General features: G+C 51.1%; 3 protein-coding genes and 1 long non-coding RNA gene across 4 annotated transcripts; 2 read left to right on the forward strand and 2 right to left on the reverse strand.

The window, feature by feature from the left end:
* Window positions 1-1,092: 1,092 nt before the first annotated feature.
* On the forward strand, window positions 1,093-3,240 carry LOC120284478. Its single transcript, XR_005543758.1, has 2 exons — window positions 1,093-1,523; window positions 1,593-3,240. It is a non-coding gene; the product is annotated as an uncharacterized LOC120284478 (long non-coding RNA).
* A 2,233-nt stretch (window positions 3,241-5,473) lies between these two features.
* On the reverse strand, window positions 5,474-7,925 carry LOC6739281 (inner centromere protein). Its single transcript, XM_002076153.4, has one exon. The coding sequence runs from the start codon at window positions 7,787-7,789 to the stop codon at window positions 5,735-5,737; it is 2,055 nt and encodes a 684-aa protein (XP_002076189.2). The 5' UTR covers window positions 7,790-7,925; the 3' UTR covers window positions 5,474-5,734.
* Window positions 7,926-12,116: 4,191 nt separating this feature from the next.
* Window positions 12,117-17,784, reverse strand: LOC6739284 (peregrin). The gene is made up of 4 exons (XM_002076155.4): window positions 16,363-17,784; window positions 15,038-16,296; window positions 14,709-14,980; window positions 12,117-14,467 (listed from the first exon to the last, which is right to left on the reverse strand). Exons 1-4 carry the CDS (start codon window positions 17,504-17,506, stop codon window positions 12,850-12,852), a joined length of 4,293 nt encoding a protein of 1,430 aa, XP_002076191.3. The 5' UTR covers window positions 17,507-17,784; the 3' UTR covers window positions 12,117-12,849.
* Window positions 17,785-18,124: 340 nt separating this feature from the next.
* Window positions 18,125-21,172, forward strand: LOC6739283 (inner centromere protein). The gene is made up of 6 exons (XM_016172166.3): window positions 18,125-18,420; window positions 18,484-18,664; window positions 18,730-19,795; window positions 19,859-19,955; window positions 20,093-20,759; window positions 20,902-21,172. The coding sequence occupies exons 1-6, from the start codon at window positions 18,352-18,354 to the stop codon at window positions 21,093-21,095; spliced, it is 2,274 nt and encodes a 757-aa protein (XP_016026253.1). The 5' UTR covers window positions 18,125-18,351; the 3' UTR covers window positions 21,096-21,172.
* The last annotated feature ends 146 nt before the right edge of the window (window positions 21,173-21,318 follow it).

A 21,318-nucleotide genomic window follows, 5' to 3' on the forward strand; every position in this document is an offset into this window, starting at 1 on the left:
GCCAGCAAACAAACGTAAACTCTACCCGCTTTACACACTCGATTGTGATTATTGCACAATATTTCCCCCGGAGTCGTCTCGCTGCGAATATTAAGCATGATGTCGCAAAATCTGCCTGAGTTTGCTGATAAGAAGGTGCTGATTGTGGCGCCCGCTTCGTCGTGATTCTAACAGTTTTGAGTAATTGAACTTGCTCGGATTCAAATGTTTAATTGTTCCCGGCAAACTGATTATATTTCAAAGAAACTGATGCAGAGCACAATGACTTCCAAATAATTAGATAACTAAGTAGTATAAGTATATGATAGACTTCAAACATAGTGGTTTGCGATTTGATTTAGTTAGAACCTCGACCTCCAAGCAGTGGCCCACTAAAGTAGGCGATTTTCACACCTATCCGGTTTGGTCTGGTTCCTCACATGATCCGTGATTTTCAGCAGGAGCTCCTCCTCGCACATCTCGGCGGGAAACTAATCGGAAAGCCAAACATAGTTCCATACAACAGTTAAGTAAGCCGCGTAAAACGCAATTGCACTTTCCGGCGAGCCACACCCCCCACACAAACAACAGCCCCCGCCCCGAAATGGGTTAACTATTTACACAAACATGTTGGCGCGAAATTAGCGCCTCAATTATAATTGAACGGCATAGACAGGTACGGTCGAACTCCAATATTTAATTGCTGTTTATCGCGGCCATAAAGCGAATTTGATAACGCTCTCTCTCTCTATCAGAAGGCGCCCACCTCTGTTATCTCTTTCGCACGCCGATTGGCTCTCTCTCTCTCTCTCGCTCCGACTCTCTATGGGAAAGTTAGCGCCGACTTGGTGAATTTCACAAGAACGCAGACTGCCTTTTTTCTCTCTTTTACTTTGGATTCTCTCTATATAGAACATGAACCGAAAAAAATTGTATAACCTATGAATAATATGTTCCAAAATATATTTTCTTTTAAATTTTAATTAAGTATAACATACCTTTATTTTAAAAAAATAGCTATGATATTAATACATTCAGTTTAATTACCATTTACTCCAACTATAATCAACTGTATAAACAAAAGATATAATTTTGTGGTACCTAGTAACTGCTCTTATCAACTTTTTTTCTTCCAGTGCACAGTCCCCACTCAACGCGTGCCGAACGAAGCTGATTAGATTCGCTGCGGGGGATCTCCGACCGAGATTCTGGTTGGAAGGGCCAAGTGCACCTGGCGATTCGACCGTCGACGTGCTCGAGCACGTTTCGTATTGATACGAGTAGGAGCTACATACGTACACACACACGGTTGCGGTTGCGCCACATACCTGGCGAACTTTGGGGCCGCATGTCCTCCGTCTCCATCTCACCTGCTTACGTAAGTAGTGCGGCAATCCGTCGCTCAGCGTGTCGCCGTGTACCGTTATGGTGCCAGAGCAGCGCCCCGACACCCAAGCACCCTTAGGCACACCACCCACCACCTGCCCCCCACCCGCCCATCGGAAAGCTGCTCGAGTTGCGTCAAAGTCGTAAAACTTTCTCACGTAAGTCAAAGCCCAGAGTCCCGCTATCTTGTCAGCCGAATCTGGGCTTATCCTTTGTTGCAACTGCAGCTCAGCCCCCAAACGGCGAAAGTGCACATATTCAGATTATAAATACGAGTTTATGGCGGCGTAAAAAATGATTCTTAACGATCCCCAGTGCTCATAATGAAGTTATCGCATGATCGACGCTCGGAAACATCCAAACATCCGCGCACCGCACCGACTGATCGGAAAGATCAAGGAGGCCTTGCCGCCCACCCAACTCGCCCACACAACGGATTGTGTATAAAAATAATATAATTATGCTCGTGTTAGCCAGTGCAGCCGTAATAGTGACGAAGGCGCATGTCTTTGTGACGTCAGTCTTCACGGGAAACTTCTTCAACTTCTGGCGATAGCGCAACAAACGTGGCGCACCACTGACTGGACTCCGAATGGAAGCGTGTGGCAAATCTGGAAAATCACATCCAGCGAGACTTATGCTACGCTTCCCACGCGTGGATGCTGCGATAAAGTTCTGTTTTCGAAGGAGCCTCTTGTGTTGTTTACTGTTTAATCTGATTAGGAACACACTTTCCTTGTGATTCAGTTGCTCGGGGGTTTCCAAGCCGAGCAAACAGTATTGAAGACAACTGGAAGTGAGTAAGCATGGTACTGCTATGGTATGGGCTGGAAAATGGAATAGTTTTGGAAAAGACGCGTTGATATCTAGTTTATTATGTATATAGTACTCATGACTTGCCTGTAATCCATGCCAGCGCTGCTCCACTTGTTTGTTATGGGATCCGAAAACTTTATCGCAAAACGTGATAATCGCACGCATGTGACAATCATGTCACGTTTTCGCTTTCATAAGCCGTTACTAAGTGGCTGCCCAGAATTTTTTGGCCTGGCAACAAACTTTTAGTGTCACCCAATATCTCATATATGCAAGTGTATTTATGGTATATTTATGGTATATTTGTATATTTGCGATACTAGCGGAGGAAATAATAAAAAACTTGAACATATGGAGCACCGCAGACAACAATATCAATTGGCTACGGTTTCAGGAAGGGAAAGTGCCTAAAAATAAGTGATCGTTAAATATGGCGATTTACTACTATTCCCCACTATCTTATCGGTTACGTAGTGAAAACATTGAAAACAACCCGTGGTGTCGGGGTGAAAATAAACCAAGGTCCGCCGAGGAGAACCCTCCTGCTGCAACGCTCCTCCACCTGATGAGCAAGACCCACTTTCTCGCCTTATCTTCCCAATTGGACTTATCGCTAATTGGATGTTCTAGCCGGAATTTGCGGGCTTATAGCCAAAAGCGCTTGACAGTTGCTTGGTTGGATGATCGGCTGACAGGAGCACGAGTGCTTCTTTGTCATTATCGCTGGCGGCGCACTAACCGCGGTCCGAAAATAACCCGGAATGTTAAAAATAACTCGCCGCCCTGCTGAAATTGCCGGCGACAATAACAATAACACATATTCTGCATAAATATCAAGGCAAATAGCTGTTGGAAAATTTGTATCAGCAGTTCTGTTTGTTTTTCTGGGCTCTCATATTATCGCTATCAGTACTTCCAAAGAAAACAGAGTTTAGGCGACAATGGCAGAGACTGCGACTCCCAGCCATTTGTTGGCTCGCCACTTGATGACTTGATGGGGGAACTACCGGACTGACATTTCCTTTTATGGCCAAGGAGACGGCTGAAAGAGGGGTGTTGATACTCTATTTATGGCAAGGTCGTAAAGTGCGATTTGATAGGGATTTCTGGCGAAATCAAGCACTTGCAGAATGGATTGGGGTTGTGGAAGTGGTTAGGTGCAATTAACACATGTAGTTATAAAATAAATGTGGTTAAACTATGAATAATATACTATAATGTCTTACAAACATTCTATAGAAGGCAGTCTGATAACAAAGTCAAGTATTTATTACTTAATAGCCGAAATAGATATTTGGGAATATTTGTAACTGAATTTTATACTCATTGTTAATAATCACAATTAAAAGGTAATTGAATATATAATTGTCCAAATTATATATGTAAGTGTTTTTGAACAAAAATCCCAAGTTAAAGCCACTTTGGAATATCCTAAATGAAGGCAGCTATAAAATCCCCCACGCAGATTTGGTAACATTGATGCTGGAGTCCAAAGCAGATGAATCAAAGGCATGATTCCCGGAACTGGCCATCATGAACTAGCGAGCTAATCCAAATAATTATGCACATATAACCAGGCGCAGGAATCCCCGGGCATTGTATTTATTAGCTTAAGCAATTGATGTAGCATTTTGGCAACACATTCTTGGCCATTATTTGTGTTTGAAATATTTCCCGCTTCGGGGAATTCGATTCGAAAGGTGTTTCGGCCAATCACTTCCCGCTACATTGTTCCATTGAGGGCCGCCCGCCTGCAAAAGGTAAACACAAGCTCCAATTTGCTTAGCGGTTGCTATAAATACGCAGACATAATTCGCACATAGCCGGTCCAGAAACTGCGCACTTGCCTAACTCTCGTTTGGATATCGTTGGCCCTGGAACTGGTGGAATGGCCCAAATCCGCCGAGTTATCATTGCTCCGGCCGTAACCCCATCATTTACACTGTCTAGCCGGCGCAGATCCAAAAGTTGCATCAGCCATATCAGCGCTGAACAGTGAAGGGTTCAATCAGAGCGATTGATTCGATTGGCATTAGATAAGCCAGCCCCAAAGGAAGGTGGAGGGGGGTGGATGTTCCACACAAAACTCCCCCTCAGACTTTGAACCGCGCCAGCGAATAATCATGTGACCGATTCGGTAGCAGCCACGTTCCGCCCCCAAGTGTGATTCATGGGTTGGGTGAAGTGATCTTTGGACTCAGCAGAAAAAGCGCATCTTGGAGCGGGGCAAATCTTCTGTAAGTGTGTGTCTTATCAAGTGTCTCCGCATCCGCCACCAGCGAGCACAGATATCAGATGCCATACATATGGCCATGGCTGGAACACATCTTCCGTTGCCACATTAGTCACTTTCGCCACGCTTCCATTACTCATACGCCACGTAATCGCATGGAGAAATCTAATCAGGTGGGCGGCTAGTCGGAAGGGGTGGTGGGGTGCCAGTCTTCGAACGGTAATTTCATCAATTCCAACGGCGATTAACGGTCGGCTGGGTTCGGTGGGTTCGCTTTGCGATAGGTCAGTAAGGACGCTAAGTGGATGGCGTTCTGAATTGATTGGAGGAGCATTTTCATAAGCCGCTACGCGGACCGCAAGGCTGCGGCAATTTGTCGGATTTATGGAGATTTGTGTAACGGGCCTAAAGAGGCGGTGCATACATATGGATCGCCGATCAGGGTCAATAGCGGAGTTTGTATAAACAGCTAGAAGTGTGACACCATTCGCTGGCTGCAGTTACCAAATTTGTTATGCAGATTGGCCGGCGAACTGTCGGCCTTATTTTGAATTATAGCTACACTTTCTTGGTGCTGAAATGCAAATATCACTTGCTATTTGCAGCATTGAAAATTCTAATTTTAGGCTTACCTTTACCTAAATATGCCCGACTGACTGGCTTATCGCTGCGACTGCACTCGGAACTCCCGTATTATCCGATCATTCAGATGGTGATCCCCCGTAGAGTATCCTCGGGATGGAGTATCCATCCCCCTCCCCCTGAAAAACCCTAGCCATATAACAGCAACTTGTTATTTATGCGTCAAGTGCTGAGAGATCTGAATCGATCAGAAACGAATTCGAGCGGATCAGATAACATCTTCATCTGTGCCAGTTTGCGGCGCATTTTAGCATTTTATGCGCATTCTGATCGATCCGACAATCTGGCGACTCGAAATTAGCATGGCAAGCATGGCAGCGTTCTATAACAGTAAAGTCGAGAAAGCCATTTCCTTTGTTCCGCCCCCTTTGCCCCACCACCCACCACCAACCACCAGCACCACCCACCACCATTCCGATCCCACAGTCATTTGGGCGCTGTTTTTTGCGTTGTTTCTCAACTGAATGCATTTTGAATCGGGAGTCGGCGTGAATCGCCAAGCTATGTATACAGGTGTACGAGTATGAGTATGAGTACCTATGAGGGGTGTTATGGATGTACGTGTTGTGGGTGAGAGGAGGGAGATGTGGGCATGTGATCTAACCTAGGGCAATGCAAGTGATTCGAATTCGTGCTCGGATACGGGGGTTTTCGGGCGGAGGAGGACTTTCCAGCTGCCTAGTGCTGGCAGTCGGGGGTCCAGGGGTTCCGCAGGTTGGCCAGACGCAGCTGCTCCAGGGCGATCTCGTGGGCCCGGAAGTGCTCCCGGGTGGCTTTGTCCAGCTCACTGGAGGACGTGGAGCTGTAAGTGACCTGCTGCTTCAGTTCGGAGGCAATGGGAGTGGGCAGAGGCTGAAGCGTCTGCAGAGGAAGCGGCACCGCTGCTGACTTGGTGGTGTATCGAACCAGGAAGGGATTGGAGCCCGGCTCGGCGAGCACTAGGCCAGGAGTGCTCACTGGCACCGGGGATGGCTGGATGGCGTTGGGCTGGTTGGTTTGGATGCGCAGGAAGAAGCCATTTTGCACCTGCTGCTGCTGGGTCACGATGTTGGGTTGCTGCTGGGGCTGCACCTGGTTGTTGATGACCTTGAACTGCTCCGCCTTGCGCAGGTATTCCGGAGTGTCCTTCTCGGGCACGGTGGCAGCGAAGGTGGCCTTCGACTGGAGGAGCTCCTGCTTTTCGCTCTCCAACCGCAGGCGATCTTCTTGCTCGATCTTCAGACGGTCGGCCTCCAGAATGCGGATTTCCTCGAGCCGACGATCTGCCTCCTTCTGGCGCTCTATTTCGGCTTCCTTCTCCTCCTGCTTGCGCAGTTCCAGCTCCTGCAGACGCTCCTTCTCCGCCTCGCGCTCCTCCAGGCGAATCATGTCGGCAATGTCGGCCACCTTGTCCTCCGCCTGTATCTTCGCTTGGTTGAGGAGCAGCAGGTGCTGCTCACGGGCCAGCTTGACTTCCGGAGTGTCCTCGACGGGCTGTGGTACCTCGGCAATGGGGCTCTTGAAAATGGGTTGAGGAGCAAACGGAACAATGGATGCGGTTGAAAGCAGGGGCTGCTGTTGGATGTCGACTGGCTGTCGCAGGATGGCCTCGTTGAACTGCTTCAGATGCTCCTCCCGAGCGCGCAGAACCTCTGGAGTTTCCTGGATAGGTTGAGGAGCTTTTTTTTCTGGGAAGGTGAAGGCTTGGGGCTGATCTTGCTTAGTGGTCGTCGTCTTCAGAATGGTTTCTGCTGGGGCGGCTGGTTGACGGAGGAGGGCCTCATTGAACAGCTTGAGGTGCTCCTCGCGAGCTTTCTTCACTTCTGGAGTTTCGTCAATGGGCTGTGGGGTCTGCTGATCTGTGAAGCTGCCTCTTTGGAAGATTCCTTGGGGTTGAGCAGCTGTCTGGGTCTCAAAGGTGGTTGTGGTGCTCTTGATGATCGGCTGATGCTGGCTCGCGATTGGCTGCTTAATTCCAGGAACGGCCTTAAGGATGATGGATTCCTGGGCAGGCTGTCGGAGGAGGGCCTCGTTGAACTGCTTCAGATGTTCCTGGCGGGCCAGTTTCACTTCCGGGGTCTCCTCAACGGGTTGAGGCGCATCTTGAGTGGTGGTTTTGATCAGTATGTTCTCCTGGCTAGGGACAATCTGCTGCTGCAGAGGCTGGGCGTACATGGCAGGGATCTTCTCCTTCTTGTACTGATACTCCGGGGACTGGCCGAGCAGCTGCTGAGCCTGTTCGGCGCGCAGCACCTCCAGCCTGGCCTCGTTCCAGATGCGTAGCTGCTCATCCCGGGCCCGCTGGACCTCCGGCGTCAGTCCGGGAACGGCTTCGAAGGCGGAAAATTTGACGATCTGCTCCAGGGGCTCGAACTGAGCCAGCATGCTGGGTGTGGGCTTCAGACCCTGGGCCTTCAGGCGATCCAGTTCTACGCGCATGGCCTGGTAGCGCTGCTCGCACCAGGCACGGAACAGGGCGATCTGTTGGCTCTCCTGCTCCTCACCGGAGCGGACTAGACTAGAGGTGGACAGATCCCGGATGCCGTTCAGCGGTTCCGGGTAGTTGTAGGGCAGCAGTCGCTCTGCTCCCGTGCCATCGTAGTAGCGGACGTAGCCCTGGGCTAAGCCACTCACCACCGGGAACTCGCCTCTGGCCGGGGCGTAGGCCACCAGTTGCGGATGCGGCTGGGTGCGGATCACAGAGAAGGCCCTCGCGGAACCCAGGGCCAGCAAACCGATCAGGAAAAGCCGCATCTTGCTTGGACTGTGCTTGGGTTGCTTTCAACTCGTTGGGTTTGACTTTGGGTAGCGACTGGTAGGACTTCTGGAACTCGGGTGCTCCAAAACTTCGCTACAACTTCGACTACTGCTGCTGGAAGACTGATGCTGTTGGACACCGCGTCCGAGGGCTTTTATACCCGCATCCCGGCGAGTGGAAAAGAACCGCAAGTGGAAGCGGTTGTGGATGTCCTTGGACGAACGGCTAGCCGGCCCTACAGGATGTGTCAATAAATATTCTGTTGGCCCAGGTCGCTGGGATTCTTTATCTCGAACTTAATTGGCCAGCGGCCTCTAGCCCCTCTCCTGGACCATGACCACCCCGCCCCGCCCCCTTCCTCCCAGCGAAACAGGACCAGCCTTCGGTTGGCTTCTTCCGTTATGCTCCAAGGTCGAGTCTGGCTTTATTTTTAGCCCAGGCTGCTGGGAATTTATGGCCATTGGCCCGTTCCGATCGAGTGAAGGGACTTTGGGACCCTTGGAGCTGTGGGGCTCCAACGCCTGACTATCGATTCATCAATGACACGCTCTATGCGAGGAACAATTAATTGAATTTGTCAAAGGAGCTCAATAATGGTGGCACTTGGCTGGCTCGATCATCCCCTTCCTGGCTGCCAAATTTGGCCAGCGGGAGTTCATTTGTATTTTTGTACAGTCGCCGTCTGGTCGCGCCTGAAATCGATTGTGTGGGTGGCCAAGGGACGGATCGGGCGGGCAGAGGCAGTCACTCGATATGGCCCGATATGGAGCCCCTTCTTCAGCTGCTTCCTTCAACCGGTTTGCCGATCCAGCCGCTGCCCAATAAATTCAAGTTAATTCCAGTCGGCGCCGTTATATGGCCGATCCAAGGCGCTGGACGGAGGCAAATGTGCATTAAGGTTAAACAATGTCAATCAGGCAAATTATATCACTGCTCGCCGGCATTATATCCCAGCACATTTTTGTGGTTTCGCCGGAGGAGGAGTCGCCTCCAGTTGCGAACCAGCTTTTTATTTAAATCAATTCGCAGGCAATATAACATATATGGGAAAAGAGGCTCGTTTGGATGTAGAAAGGAGCTACAAAGAACTGCATTCCCCAGGTGAAGATATATATATTTGGATTCTCATCGCAGAGGACTCACATCTGGTGCTGAATCATATCGGGGCGGTCAGTTCAAACAGTTGGGAGTTCCGATTGGAGAACCTGTTTTGTGGGTAATTCAAATGGGTCTAAAAGCTTAGCTGGAATTTCGCAACAGTATGTTGCTTATATTCACTATTCGGACTAATTCATCAGAAAACTAGTGGTTGATACTGATACGTCTATATAGAAAAGAAGCATGAACTGATAATACTAATACATGTAGAACATGAAGACCGACTGTGCTGGAACTATCTCATCGTAAGAACAGTGGCTTATCTTGGCAATACTGATTATTTTCTCCGTGATGGCAATTTCCAGTCGGAAAGAGTCATTCATTAATCACATGCTGGCCCAATTACCCGCTCCATTTGCTAGACCTCGCAGCTTGTCAAGATTTTCACAAGCAATTCACCTTGGCAGCTTTGGAGGTTTTCGCATTTCGCACTCCGAGGAAGGAGCGTGGCTCCAAAGTCACACGGCGCCCAACTTTCCCGATCCGCAATATATATATATGGATTTCATAACATTCCGTGGGTGCTGACATAAATGTGGGGACTAATATCTTGTTGCCAGGCGAGGCGAATGGCGACGTCTAGTACCCATCGCTTTCTTTCTTGAACTGACCACAGTCACGTTGGCCATGTGACGTACGTGGGTCTGCTGATGAAGCTTCTAGGATGATGATGATGATGATCATCGGGCGGCGAAAGCATCATCGCCACTTGGCTCTTTTTTTTTTGGGGGCTAGAGATGTCGGCGCGTGCGTCAGGAACAATTGATTCGATTCTTTAATGATTTTGTTGATAGCAATGAATGGAAACGGAGGCACGTCCGCGCTAATTAAAGCAGCTCAAAGTGCTAACGGCCGGCTAGCCACGTTGCTGCTTATCTTATCTGCCGCACAGAGCCATTTGCATACGAAACTGCGGCGAGTGGGTATCGGTGGCGGATACGCAATCTGCGAACGCTGCACTCATCAGGTGTTAATTGGCTGTTGATTAGCGCGTCCCGGTGTTCATTAAGATGTCTGAGCATGGTGTGGCACCCATCACGCCACTGAGAAAGATACGAATTCAAACTTTAATATCTTATTGAGTGCTAAGAATATGTTGGATCCCAGCACGATTATATCACGATGGTTTCAACTGTGAGTCAATAATTCCCAGAGCTCAAACACAGCGGCTTGGCAACGGAAGCGAGAGACGAAAGTTTACGGCCAACAAACGCACTTGAACCGCAGATCCGCCGAAAATTCCAAAACTCCAATGAAACCAAGATATTCGGTGCACGCTGGCCAAATCACGTGCGAGTGGTGGCGTGGAAATAACCCAAGACGTCATTTCATCTGGGTGCGAATTCAAATTAATTTACCAGCGAAAACCCAATAGCTGTCCAATCGACGGCTTGCGAACTGATTGAACTACGTTTTCGCTATTTCGATGGTTCCTTTCATCACTTACCAACGTCAGCGAAAATGTATGGCGTCCAACGCAAATACTTTGCTGGTTCACAGTCAAGGTGAGGAAATCCAATCCCCGATCAAAATTGCTGAGCAGCTTATGGAGGCCAAACTGGAGCAGAAGCATGGTGATTCCTTGTTGTATATATAAAGAATCTGAAGCAAAGAATCAAAAGCCTATTATTCATCTTACGTTCTTTCCCCAAGTCTTCCGAATATGCAGCGTATGAGACTAGCTAGGATTTGGAGCAGTTTGGAGTCGAACTCCATGGAATGTTTTTCCTCATCATTTGATGCCGGCACTCATTGAGCAGCCAGCACCAAGGCCGTTTATTTCCAAACCGCAATATTCTTTTTTTAAACTCTTTTATCCAATTCGGAGCAACGTCTTTGACGTCACATGGCCCCACATACGGAATCCGGTTTGTGGGAACTTCCCGCGCGGCCAGTTCCGTTCGAAGGGGCCAATAGATAGATAGTAATTATGCGCGTAATGAAAACATCAATTGGTGCGCCAACGCAATGACCTACACCAGGCACTTGGCCAACTTGCAGTGGTCCTCCAAGCCGGATAGTCCAGCAGGGTTGATAAATATGCATTGCTAATTGAGGTCAGCAGCTGGCCGTTTGGGCGTTCTATCATCTACAGTTAAATTCAAATTGAGTTGTTTAATAGCCCCTCGATTGCCGCCAATGAACGGTAGCTGTGAATAAGCCCGGTCTGACAACTTTGAGCCGGGCTTAGCACTTGAGTTGTTTGCGAACTGTGGCCCAAACACAATTGGCGCGGTTTCTCAAGTCTGAGCACGTGAAAAATGCGTAGAGAATATTTCAAGATTTATTTTCGCTGTGCGTTGCAGTTGTCACGCAAACAACTTAATTTTTCACAGAAAACACTTTGTTTACGCCGTGCTTTGACCGTCTATTCAATCGCTTCGCTCAATCTTATGGGTTTGTTTGCTCCTCAAATTAATTGGCCTAATCATGTCTCCGAGCCGTGACGTGTGGGTTTTGAACGAAAGATACCATGAATACTATGAATACCCATATGAATTTAACAATTTATGGCTTAACATTAAGCTGCATCTCCAAGTTTGTACAGTTTGTTGCAGTAAATCAGATACATGCAATCTATCTAAGATTTCATAAGAGTGTTTAGCCGGACTGCTGGGATGAAATCGAAAGCCAATTACCGGGGAGATCAGGTGAATCACGTGTCATGTGCCCGGGCTAAAACCGTACTGCCGAAAAACTGTAAAACAAAACATCTGCCGGGGTGATAATTGATGTGGGGTGAATATGACACTGTTAGCGGACCCCTCAAAACCCGGTGAACGAACTGGGGATACTCAAAGTAAATATAAGTCAATTCCTGTCGAACTCCACTGACGCACTTTTGGTGCGAAGCGAAGCTGCCAAAACTGTGGGCCAGTCGAGTGCATCTCAAACTGACGAGTACAAGGGGTATTAAAGGTGAAATTAAAGTGAAATCATTTCGTTTAAAACATTTATTTTTCTGCTTTGATTTACCATTAGGTTTAAACAATGTTCGATCTTTTTAAGGGACTGGTGAGGATTGAGTTTGGGGTGGCGGAGCTGGGGGATATGGGAGCCAACTACTTCAATACTTAATTGTCTACGCGTTCCACTTAGGCATACGAAAGTGTTGCATTAATTACACACAGTAATTATAATAATAATAATAATAATCCGCATCTCTTTAATACATCGCAATAATCAAATGGTTTATTTGTTCATGTGGAAATCAAGACGTACACTATTTGCATATAGATTTATATCGATTTATGGAGACTCACGCGCACACACACACACTCACATCTATACAATTTGTAATGCTATTTGTAAATGTTTATAATCATCTCTAGTCCCTCAAAATAGCGGCTAGTTTTTACACGACTTTAACTTGAGGCGACTGCTTGCTTGGTTTTAGCGGTTGGTTTTGTGCTTATTATGTTGATTCCGGGCTTAACAGTAGAGAGCTTAAAACTATTTAACTTAAACATTGATTTGATTTCGCGTGAATCGTCTTGAGGTTATAAATTCCACGTTGCTGTAGTTCGAGCGATTCCTGGATCTACTTAACATTTCACAATCGAAGTCTCAAAAGCCAAATAATGTACAAAGGGGGTAGGATCCTCCAACGAGTTCGCCAACTGCGCCTATTACAAAAACTGTACTGTACATAATGGTATAGGGGTAAACGATCCTTGCTGACTTGGCTGGCCAACAAACGAAAATAAAGACACTTGCAGTGCAAATTGGAAATTCGCCAACGAAATACTCTAGTGGAGGGCCTTCTTCAACTGCGTCATCTTCGAGTATCAAGTAACAACAACGAGATATAAAAATACGGCGATCCCTTGTGGGGGAGCTAACTAAATGGCTGAATTCTTTCGAGTGGCGCCTACAGTTGCAATCGGGCCATCAGCTTTCACATGATCGGATCGGGTCCTTGGCCCTCCAAGTCGGAGACTTGGCTCTGGTAGTGTAGTGCGTCCTGGTACGCCTTCTTTACGGCCTTCCGCTCCGCCGGCTTTCGCGACTCGACCAGCTTTTGCTGGTCGAGCTGCTTGTCGATCCCGAGGATGTCCAGCTTGTTGGCCGGCAGCCACTGCCAGGTGCGCTTCACGTCGAAGAAAAGCACCAGGAACACAATCTCGTCCAGGCAGTTCTTCCGCAGCGCCAGCACATCGGTGGGAGGGGCGGGCAGCGGCACTCCGTTGTACACAAATCCCTTGGGCGTCTTGGGATCTAGGATGAGTGCGGGATACCAGGGATAGCCGCGGCACTTGGCCCAAACCAGCTGAAGCGGCTCCAGCGCCGGCTTCTGGCCGTGCGAGTGGTTATTGTGCCTCTCCGACGAGGCGGAATCCTCACTGTGCTTGCTGCGGTTATTATTCGTGAGAGGGGCACTGCCAACCGCCGTGGTGTTCCTACGCGCCTTGATGTTGTTCACCAGAGGAGAGGCGTTGGGCGTGGCCGACCGCAGCTTGCCAGCTCTTCGCAGTGGCGGGGGCGTGGCCGTGGAGCTGGTGGACTCGCTTAGATTGTTTCGCCGCTTGCCACGTCCCCGTCCGGCTGACAAAGCTACTGCTCGTGCCATTGTCGTAGGAGTGGCCGTGCCTCGCGTTCCCACCTTCAACGACTTGTTCTGCCGCGCGCTCAGTGGCCGCTCCTCATCCTCGTCATCGTCGCTGGAGCTGCCACCACTTCCTCCGCTGCTGCTGCTAATGGCCATGTTGCCGTTGTTTCCCTGAACATTGTTAAGGCTGGCGTGCTGCAGGTCCATGGCGTCGGTGGTGCCCTCCTGAGATGTGGAGTCCCTCTCCTCGCTGCGACTCCTTCCGCCATCTCTGTCAGGATCTCCATCCGCATCGCCTTCGCTAGCCTCATCGCTGTCAAAGTCGGAGCAGCTGCCCGACATGCTGAAGTCTGAGCAACTGCTGCACGGACTGCTCGACTGCGAGGGAGCGTCGTCGCTGTCACTAACGTCGCGCTGATTGTTGGCTCTATACACCCGAAAGCTGTCCGGTATTCGTTCAAAGGGTAGGGTCTCGGGAATGGGTAGCGCCTGGCTGACTGTCACCGCCGGATTGGGCGACTTCTTTGGTGACATGGAGGAGCTGTGCCTCACTTCCGGCACCCGACGATAGCGTCCTGGTCTTTTGGGCGACTTGACAGGCAGATTCGCGCTTAGCTTGCTGTTCATTGCGAGGGCCGTAGAGGTCAAGCTCGCCGCTGCAGCGGCTCCCGCTGAGGACGACCCTCCTATTCCAGGTCCCGATGCCAGAGCGCCACCGCCACTGCTGTTGTTCTGCGTCAACGCGAAGCTGGAGACAGTTGGCGGTGCGGAGGACAGGACGTGATTCAGGGTGCCCGCTCCACTTGACGCGGCCGTGGCCGCCGTGGTGGCGGAGGATGAGCTACCGCTGGTGGATTGCGTGTTGGACGACTGCGAATTGTGCTGCTCCTCTTTCACAGGCGTCGTCAAAGGCTCCGACGGTCTCTTTAGGGCAGCCTGTGCCTTGCGCGTTAACAATATGGCGGTTCTGAAACGGATTTTAGAGATTTTAAGTATTGGATTGTGCACCAAATAAAGAATATTTAAAATTGAAGAGCATCCATCACTGATAGCTAGAAACCTAAAGGTTACGATTTCGACTGGAAAAACTCTTGTATGCTTATTCACCAAGACTATTTGCCTGGTGCAAAAGTACCAGGAAGGTCAAGGGTCGAGTGACTTATTAATTATTCTTGTAATTTAACAGGTATATCCATCAAGTTACTCACCTTCGATTGATGCCTACGGGAGAGCTGCTGTTGTTTAAACTCTTAATGGGGCTGCAGGGCGGTGTTTGCGTGGAATTGAGCAGTTCCTTAGACACATTATCCTCACCCATTGAGTCCTCATCCGAATCCTCTTCTTCATCATCATCATCGTGCCCCAGTTCCATGTCCACCCCACTGCTATTGAATCGCTTCCGGGTGCGCTTCTTAGAAGGTGAACCGCCCAAGTTGTCTTCATCGTCGCTTTGGGATTGGTTAGCGTGCGAGGAGTGACGCTGTGGAAAAATACGAATTAGTATTGGAACCATGTAGGGAAGAACACCAATACTCACTGATGCGAATCTCGCCTTCTGGAGGCTTTTGCGCATTCGAGAAATCTCCAACCGAATCTGCTTTATTTTCTTGGTGCGATACGTCGGGTTTTTCAGCACCTGCGACTTGTCGGCTAGAATGAGCAGCTTCTGAACGATGTCCTCGCTGGCCGGCGCCGCCAGCAGCAAGCGTAGCTCCTGTTCCACCTCCTCTTCTACGTGGTCGACGTGGTAGCGCTGTGATCGCGCCAGCAGGCCATCCCGCTGCAGCTCCTTCCTTACCTGGACAAAGAGCGGCGCAGCCTGGTCGCGCATCCGGATTCCAGCACGATAGAACACCGTATCCTTGTTGTTGTACGCCAAGCAGTTCTGAATCATCAGGTCAAAGTCAGCTTCTAACTGCTCCAGCGACGTGTACTGACACTCCTTCAGCTTAGCCCTCATCGTGCCCAGGTCCATGGGTTGTTTCACAATGTCGGTGTAGTCGGGCACCTCGCTGGTGTCCACCGGCTCTCGGAAAATCTGCATGCTGTCTCGCGCCTCCAGAGCATCGAGCAGCTTGTTCAGTGCCGCCTCCAGCGGATTGAGCTGCAGCATGACCACCTCCTCGGAAATGCGTACAAAAGCCACTTTCAGCTTCTCGCGCTTGCGCACCAACTCGCACAGGAGGCGCGCTCGCTCCAGATCCTGCCGAAGGCACTGCCAGTACTTAAGCTGGCGGTACAGCTCGCCGGTGTCCGGCGATCCTTCAATGCCGTTGCGCTGAATCACGCCGTGGTTGTTCCCTTGGCTCTGCAAACGTCGTAGGAGGGGAACCCCGTTGCGGTAGTGTCGCTTAAGCGTCCAATAGGCGATAATGCGGTCAAGGAACTCCTTCTTGCGCTGCATCGTCACCATGGTGGCTATCTCCTGAACGCGGTCCGGCGGAATAGTCGGAATCAGCACCACGGGCGCTGTGGAGCGCTTCTTGGCCAAAGCCTTGCGCGCCTCCTTCATCTTGTGGCGCGTGTCCTCGAAGTCAGGCACATTCATCTTCAGCTTGGCGTCCGCCGGCGTGTGGGCGTGGCAGTAGGCAAACTTCTGAACATGCATGGACGAATCGTTGTGCCCGTCCTTAACCGTGTCCATGGTCATGTAGAGGCCCGCTTGCTGTGCGCATGTAACGTGGAAGGCGGCGTAGCAGCTGTTCCGGTGGCACTGGATGCAGGCCCCCAGGCCCTTCTCCTTGCACACGTAGCAGGTGAGTCGCCAACGAGCGGGGGGAATGGTCTCAATTGAATCTACAAAAAGAACTCAGCTGTTATATGGAACTGGGATCAAGGAAACTGGGAGATCGAGCTACGCACCTATTGGCTCCAGGAAGACGGTGTTGGCGAACCGCACTTCCGGTATCCACAGCGCACACACCACGTGCGCCCACTGGCCGTGGTCCGTCTGTTTGAATGCGCCGCCCGCATTGGGACAGAGCACACAGTTCACAGGCTTACTGGGTGACTGCAAGCATCGGCGGCACAGCCACTGGCCCTCCGGGATATAGGGGACACCGTAGCAGTCCTGGTGTACCGCCAGGTTGCACATGTCGCAGAAAAGTATCACGTTGGTGTTTTGGCACTCGCCGTCGAGGCAAATGCAGCAGACTGCGTCGTCGTCCACCTCGACGCCTGTGGGTGTGCCGTTGGCCGCCGCCTGGAAGTGCGACTCCTTCTCCAGCCGGTCCATCAGCAGCTCCATCGTGTCGATGCCCACGGCGTTCAGGCCGAGTCGCTGGCGCTCCTCGTTCATGTGCTCCAGCCAGGCGGAGTCCTCCTCGTCCACGTCGTACTCCACCTCGCCGTCCAGTTCCTCCAGCGACTTCTCGATGAAGCGATAGTAGGCCAGCGGGCGTGGCGGGGCGTCGGACACTCGGTAGTCCGGAATCTCGACCACCCTGGCCACGGGCACCTGGACCCTTGCCCAGGGCGCGTTCTCCTCCAGCGGTGGTGCGTCGGCATTCAGAATACAGCCCCTGGCCACCAGGGCGGCGAACTCCTCGTCCTCCACAAGCGGCAAGGCGTCGTCGATGCCCAGGCGCACGCTTTTCCCGTCCAGATTAAACGTCACCGTGGCCTCCTCCTCGTTGTAGGACACAAGAGACTCTGGATTGGCGTACTGCCGGGCGCTGACTCCGCTCGCTGATCCACCTCCTGCGCTGGCCGAGGAGCATCCGTTTCTGGCTTCAGCTCCGCCGCCACCCGGCGTAGGGTGATCCTTGTGCGGACGAGGCGTGGAGTGGTGGCCGCCGGAGCGTGAGCGCGCCTTCTTGCGGCTCGGAGTCAGCACGGGCGTGAGCGGCTGTGGGTTGTCGTGGTCGTACTTCATAAGATGGTACTGCAGACCCATGATGGTCTTGTAGCTGCGGTCGCAGCCGCGGACGGGACAGGCGAAAGGCGGCTGGGACTGCTGGGTCTTCACCCCCTTGCAGTACTCCACTGCGTCGAAGTCGAGGCCCATGATCTGGATCTGCGGCGCGATCTGTGGATCTGCTGCAGCTGGCTTCTCGGGGTTTGGCGGTTCGCTGGTCGCGGATCGCGGGCACTGTGTCTACTCCGCGGCACGGGTGCGCATACGTATGTGCATCCCACGGTGGTCGTCGCAGAGCGCGCGGTTTTGGCTGTCCACCGTTCCTGGTCGATTTTCGTTGGCTTGTTGCAAATTTTTTAACAAATGTGCTAGAGATGGGCTTGCTGCTCAGCTCGTCATGGCGATACTATCGTCGGCGGTGATTGTGCAGCACTGGACGTTTACTGAAACTTCTTTGAACTATTTTCAGTCATTTACGCATTTAATTCGCTTTGGTAATCTATATTTATAATTAAAAAGTTCTTTTTTATTCTTTCCCTAACCGATTTCCCCCAAATTTGTTTAGAATATGTTTATTGGGGAGCCTTGCAGCACTGCTTGCTAGAGATGGTAGTGGCGGGAGCGTAATGGAACTGGTTCACCTTATGTTATACGTTGAAAATTTACAGGGCCATAAATCCAGTACGTAACTATTGAAGTAACCCAATAATATTATTTTAAAGAATTCAAATAAATATCTCTCAATATTCACTCAAAAAACAAGTTTTGGTTGTGTTTTTCATTTTGCGCGGGAACTTTATCGCCCGTGCAGTGTTGGAAAGCAGAGGCATAAATGCGCCTTACAGCACCCGATGCGCTGTTAACTGTCAACAGTGCGCAAGTAAAGGCATGTTATCAAATGCTGACGCGCGTTTCAATTGCCGCCATTTGAAAAAAACGATAAAGTCGAAGGAACCGAATCCGGATTTGCAGTTTGTCAGATACAGTCGCTAGATATGGAGGACATCTTGGGCGTGCTGGGCTCGCTATCGGACCTGCGCAGGGAGCTCGAGGTCCTGCGCAAGGTAAGCCAGGATCAGGAGGCGAAATTCCGACACAGTCAACATGGCGTCATCTGTGTTTTTTAGGCCCACTTTGAGGAGCTGGACCACCTCTTCTACGGCACAGGCCAGCCGGAGGCGGAGGTCAAACCTAGGGACAGTGCTCCGGCAGCGAAGAGTCAGGAGAACTCATCGGTGACGCCGCAGCAGACGAAAAAGCGCCCCAAGCGACTCACCTCACTGGCCGAGGATCAGAATGAGCCCGAGGGTGAGTATCCTGGCCATTTTAAAGCGTTAACGACCAACTACCCCTGTGATATTCCATTTGAGCAGCTCCAGACGCCACGGCCAACAACACGTCGGCCCGTCAAAGCACTCGGGTCAGCAACTCCCAGCTGCTGGCTATCGCCGAGGACGAGCACAACTCTACGGCTTCGCTGATGCCGCCTCCGCCTGTGCCCGTCTCGGCAGACACCACCTTCGGCTCCGGAAGGCCACAGCGCGCCGCTAAGCTGAAGACTGAGAAATTACTCAAGGAACCCTCGCTCAACCGTAAGATGCGGCGGCCCAGCAGCGAGGAGCTCGTAAAGGTCAAGGTTGAGAGCGAGCAGCGAGTCTCCCAGTTCAACAGCTCCACCAGTGCACAGGCGTCAGAGGAAATTAAACTGGCGGAGCCAGAACTAGAAGAGCCAGCAGAAGCCGCAGAAACCGCAGAGGAGCAAAAGCCTCCGGAGGAGGCCTCAGTCACAGAGGACGTGAACACCACGAAGACACTCCGCGTGAAGGTAAAGCGCGAGAAACTCAGCACCGAAGCAGTGGCCCCGTTAACCAATGCGGTCTCCGCGGCAAATGTGACCACCGTCTCCTCTGTAACAACGGAGGCAGCGCGACCGGACGATACGGTGGCCAGCAACACAACAACATCCACGGAGGTCTCCAAGAAGGTCCGCAAGAAGAAGAAGGACGTGGAAAGCCACCGACCGATCAAGGTGGAACGATTCAGCGACCTGGACAAGAGCTCACCAGTCTCGTCGCGCACGCGCAAGTGTAGCACCGATTCGCGAACGGTTCAGGAGCGATCCATATACAAGGACGCACTCGAGGATCCGCCCGTTGCAGAGCCCTCAGTGGCTGCAGTTGCTCCGCCTGCTGTCAATGAGACCGTGACGATTTCCAACGCCACCCTGGTACTGGGTCCCGCACCGACGAGCGATAGTCCCATAGGACCTGCTGGAGATGCCACTTTTGAGGTGCACTCCAGCGACAAGAAGCAACCTTTGAGTAAGCAGGACAGCCTTCTAACGGAGGACGAGTCAGTGGAGGAGAAGCTGCCGACGACCAAGCTGCTCTCGAGCATCAAGGCTATAAAACTGCCTACCCGTACACATGAGCTCTTCAAGTGAGTAGATCCCCTGCCTCTTCATGCAAGTGATCCTTCTAAACAAACTTCGCACTTCTACAGCCCACTGCTTCAGAGTCCGGTGAAAATGCGCGTGGAGGCGTTCGAGAATGCGGCAAACGCACAGAACAGCATGCGCCCTAAGCGGGGAAAAGATGTGGTAGGTACAGTATAGTTGCACCCTATAGCAAGCAGAATTAGGCTAAACTATTCACAAAGACCAATCCTGTACCAACTGAGGCTTTCTTAAAGTGTTTGATAATTTATTTATTTATTGTTCTTTTCTTCAATCTTCAGCAAAGCACGCCAGGATCAAACAACACTCCCAAGATTGGCAAGCTGCCTGCTCCGACTGTTGGACGCTTTTTCACGCCCACTCAAACGACCAGCACGCTGCCATTAAGCTCGGCGCAGCCCAAGAAAGGACCTGCCAGTGCGTCTAAGGCCACTAGTCTGCTAAAGACCGCCACCGGTACGAACCTAAGGTCGGTCAACTCCACGTCCACAAAAACGCTGTCGCGCGAAAACAGCGGAGACGACTTCCGCAAGGGCCTGCATAACCTGGCGGAGGAGCGCAAGAAGCTGCGCGAGCAAAAGCACCAGCAGGCTGCGCAGCAGCGCGAAGCCAAGGAGCGGGAGCGGGCAGAGCGTATGGCCAAGCTGGCCGCCGAGCGCGCCAAGAAGCAGGAGGAGCGAAAGCGAATTGAGGAGCGCAAACGACAAGAGCTGGAGGAGCTGCAACGGAAGATGCGCCAGCAAGAGGAAGCCGAGGCGCTCAAGAAGGCCAAGCTCAAGGAACTGGAGCAGCAGAAGCTGCAGCAGCTAACCGGCGCCAAGCCCAAGAAGATGCTGCCGCCGCCGCCGAAAACCAAGTACACCTGGGAGATGCTGCACGAAGACGACTCGACAGACGACGAGGGAAAGGTCACCCACAAGCGTCCCCCAGCGCCCACCTGGAGTCGAAGTAAGTTGGTGGATCATTTCGAAGAGTTGTTTTCGAGATACCTTTTTATCGTAAATATATACAAGTATATTTCCACTAGGACCTTTCCTTTTCCTTTAAGTTCTTGTAGATAGATTCTGACTAACGATGCGTTTATTTGCAGGCCACGTAAGGGGAGAGGCAATTGCCATGCAGAGCCACTGCCCAACCGACATCATCGACAGCTTCTTCTCGGTGGCGCCCACCACCCCGGACCTGAAGCAGATATTCCCGAACATCGATCCCAGCCAGCTGAAGCGAAACTCCAGCGTGCTGTGGTCCACGCCGCCGCGCTATTCCGAGCTGCCGAAATACTAGCCAAGTAGTCCTGCTCTCTTCTCCCGTAAATGCACATGTTTATGATCGAATAAATAAAGTTAATTGTGAAAATTAAAGCGGAGTACCGCTGCGCGATTCACTGCGACTCTGACACTAATACCCAGCTGCTTTAGAACTATTAAAGCCGCCAGCGTGCTCAATTAATGGTTCGCTAGTGGCTGCTTGCCGATTCCATTAGCCAAGCTGCCCAACAATGGATACG

The sequence above is a fragment of the Drosophila simulans genome, chromosome 2R (assembly GCF_016746395.2).
Source record: "Drosophila simulans strain w501 chromosome 2R, Prin_Dsim_3.1, whole genome shotgun sequence".
In the NCBI taxonomy this organism is placed as follows: domain Eukaryota; kingdom Metazoa; phylum Arthropoda; class Insecta; order Diptera; family Drosophilidae; genus Drosophila; species Drosophila simulans.

Excerpts from the sequence above, each read along its gene's own strand:
- LOC6739283 (XM_016172166.3), top strand. The coding sequence starts at position 18,352 with ATGGAGGACATCTTGGGCGTGCTGGGCTCGCTATCGGACCTGCGCAGG. Across the intron at positions 18,421-18,483 it reads AGCTCGAGGTCCTGCGCAAG|GCCCACTTTGAGGAGCTGGA; the intron begins GTAAGCCAGGAT and ends TGTGTTTTTTAG. Across the intron at positions 18,665-18,729 it reads GGATCAGAATGAGCCCGAGG|CTCCAGACGCCACGGCCAAC; the intron begins GTGAGTATCCTG and ends CCATTTGAGCAG.
- LOC6739281 (XM_002076153.4), bottom strand. The coding sequence starts at position 7,789 with ATGCGGCTTTTCCTGATCGGTTTGCTGGCCCTGGGTTCCGCGAGGGCC.
- LOC6739284 (XM_002076155.4), bottom strand. The coding sequence starts at position 17,506 with ATGGGCCTCGACTTCGACGCAGTGGAGTACTGCAAGGGGGTGAAGACC. Across the intron at positions 16,297-16,362 it reads CGTCTTCCTGGAGCCAATAG|ATTCAATTGAGACCATTCCC; the intron begins GTGCGTAGCTCG and ends TTCTTTTTGTAG. Across the intron at positions 14,468-14,708 it reads CCCGTAGGCATCAATCGAAG|AACCGCCATATTGTTAACGC; the intron begins GTGAGTAACTTG and ends AATCCGTTTCAG.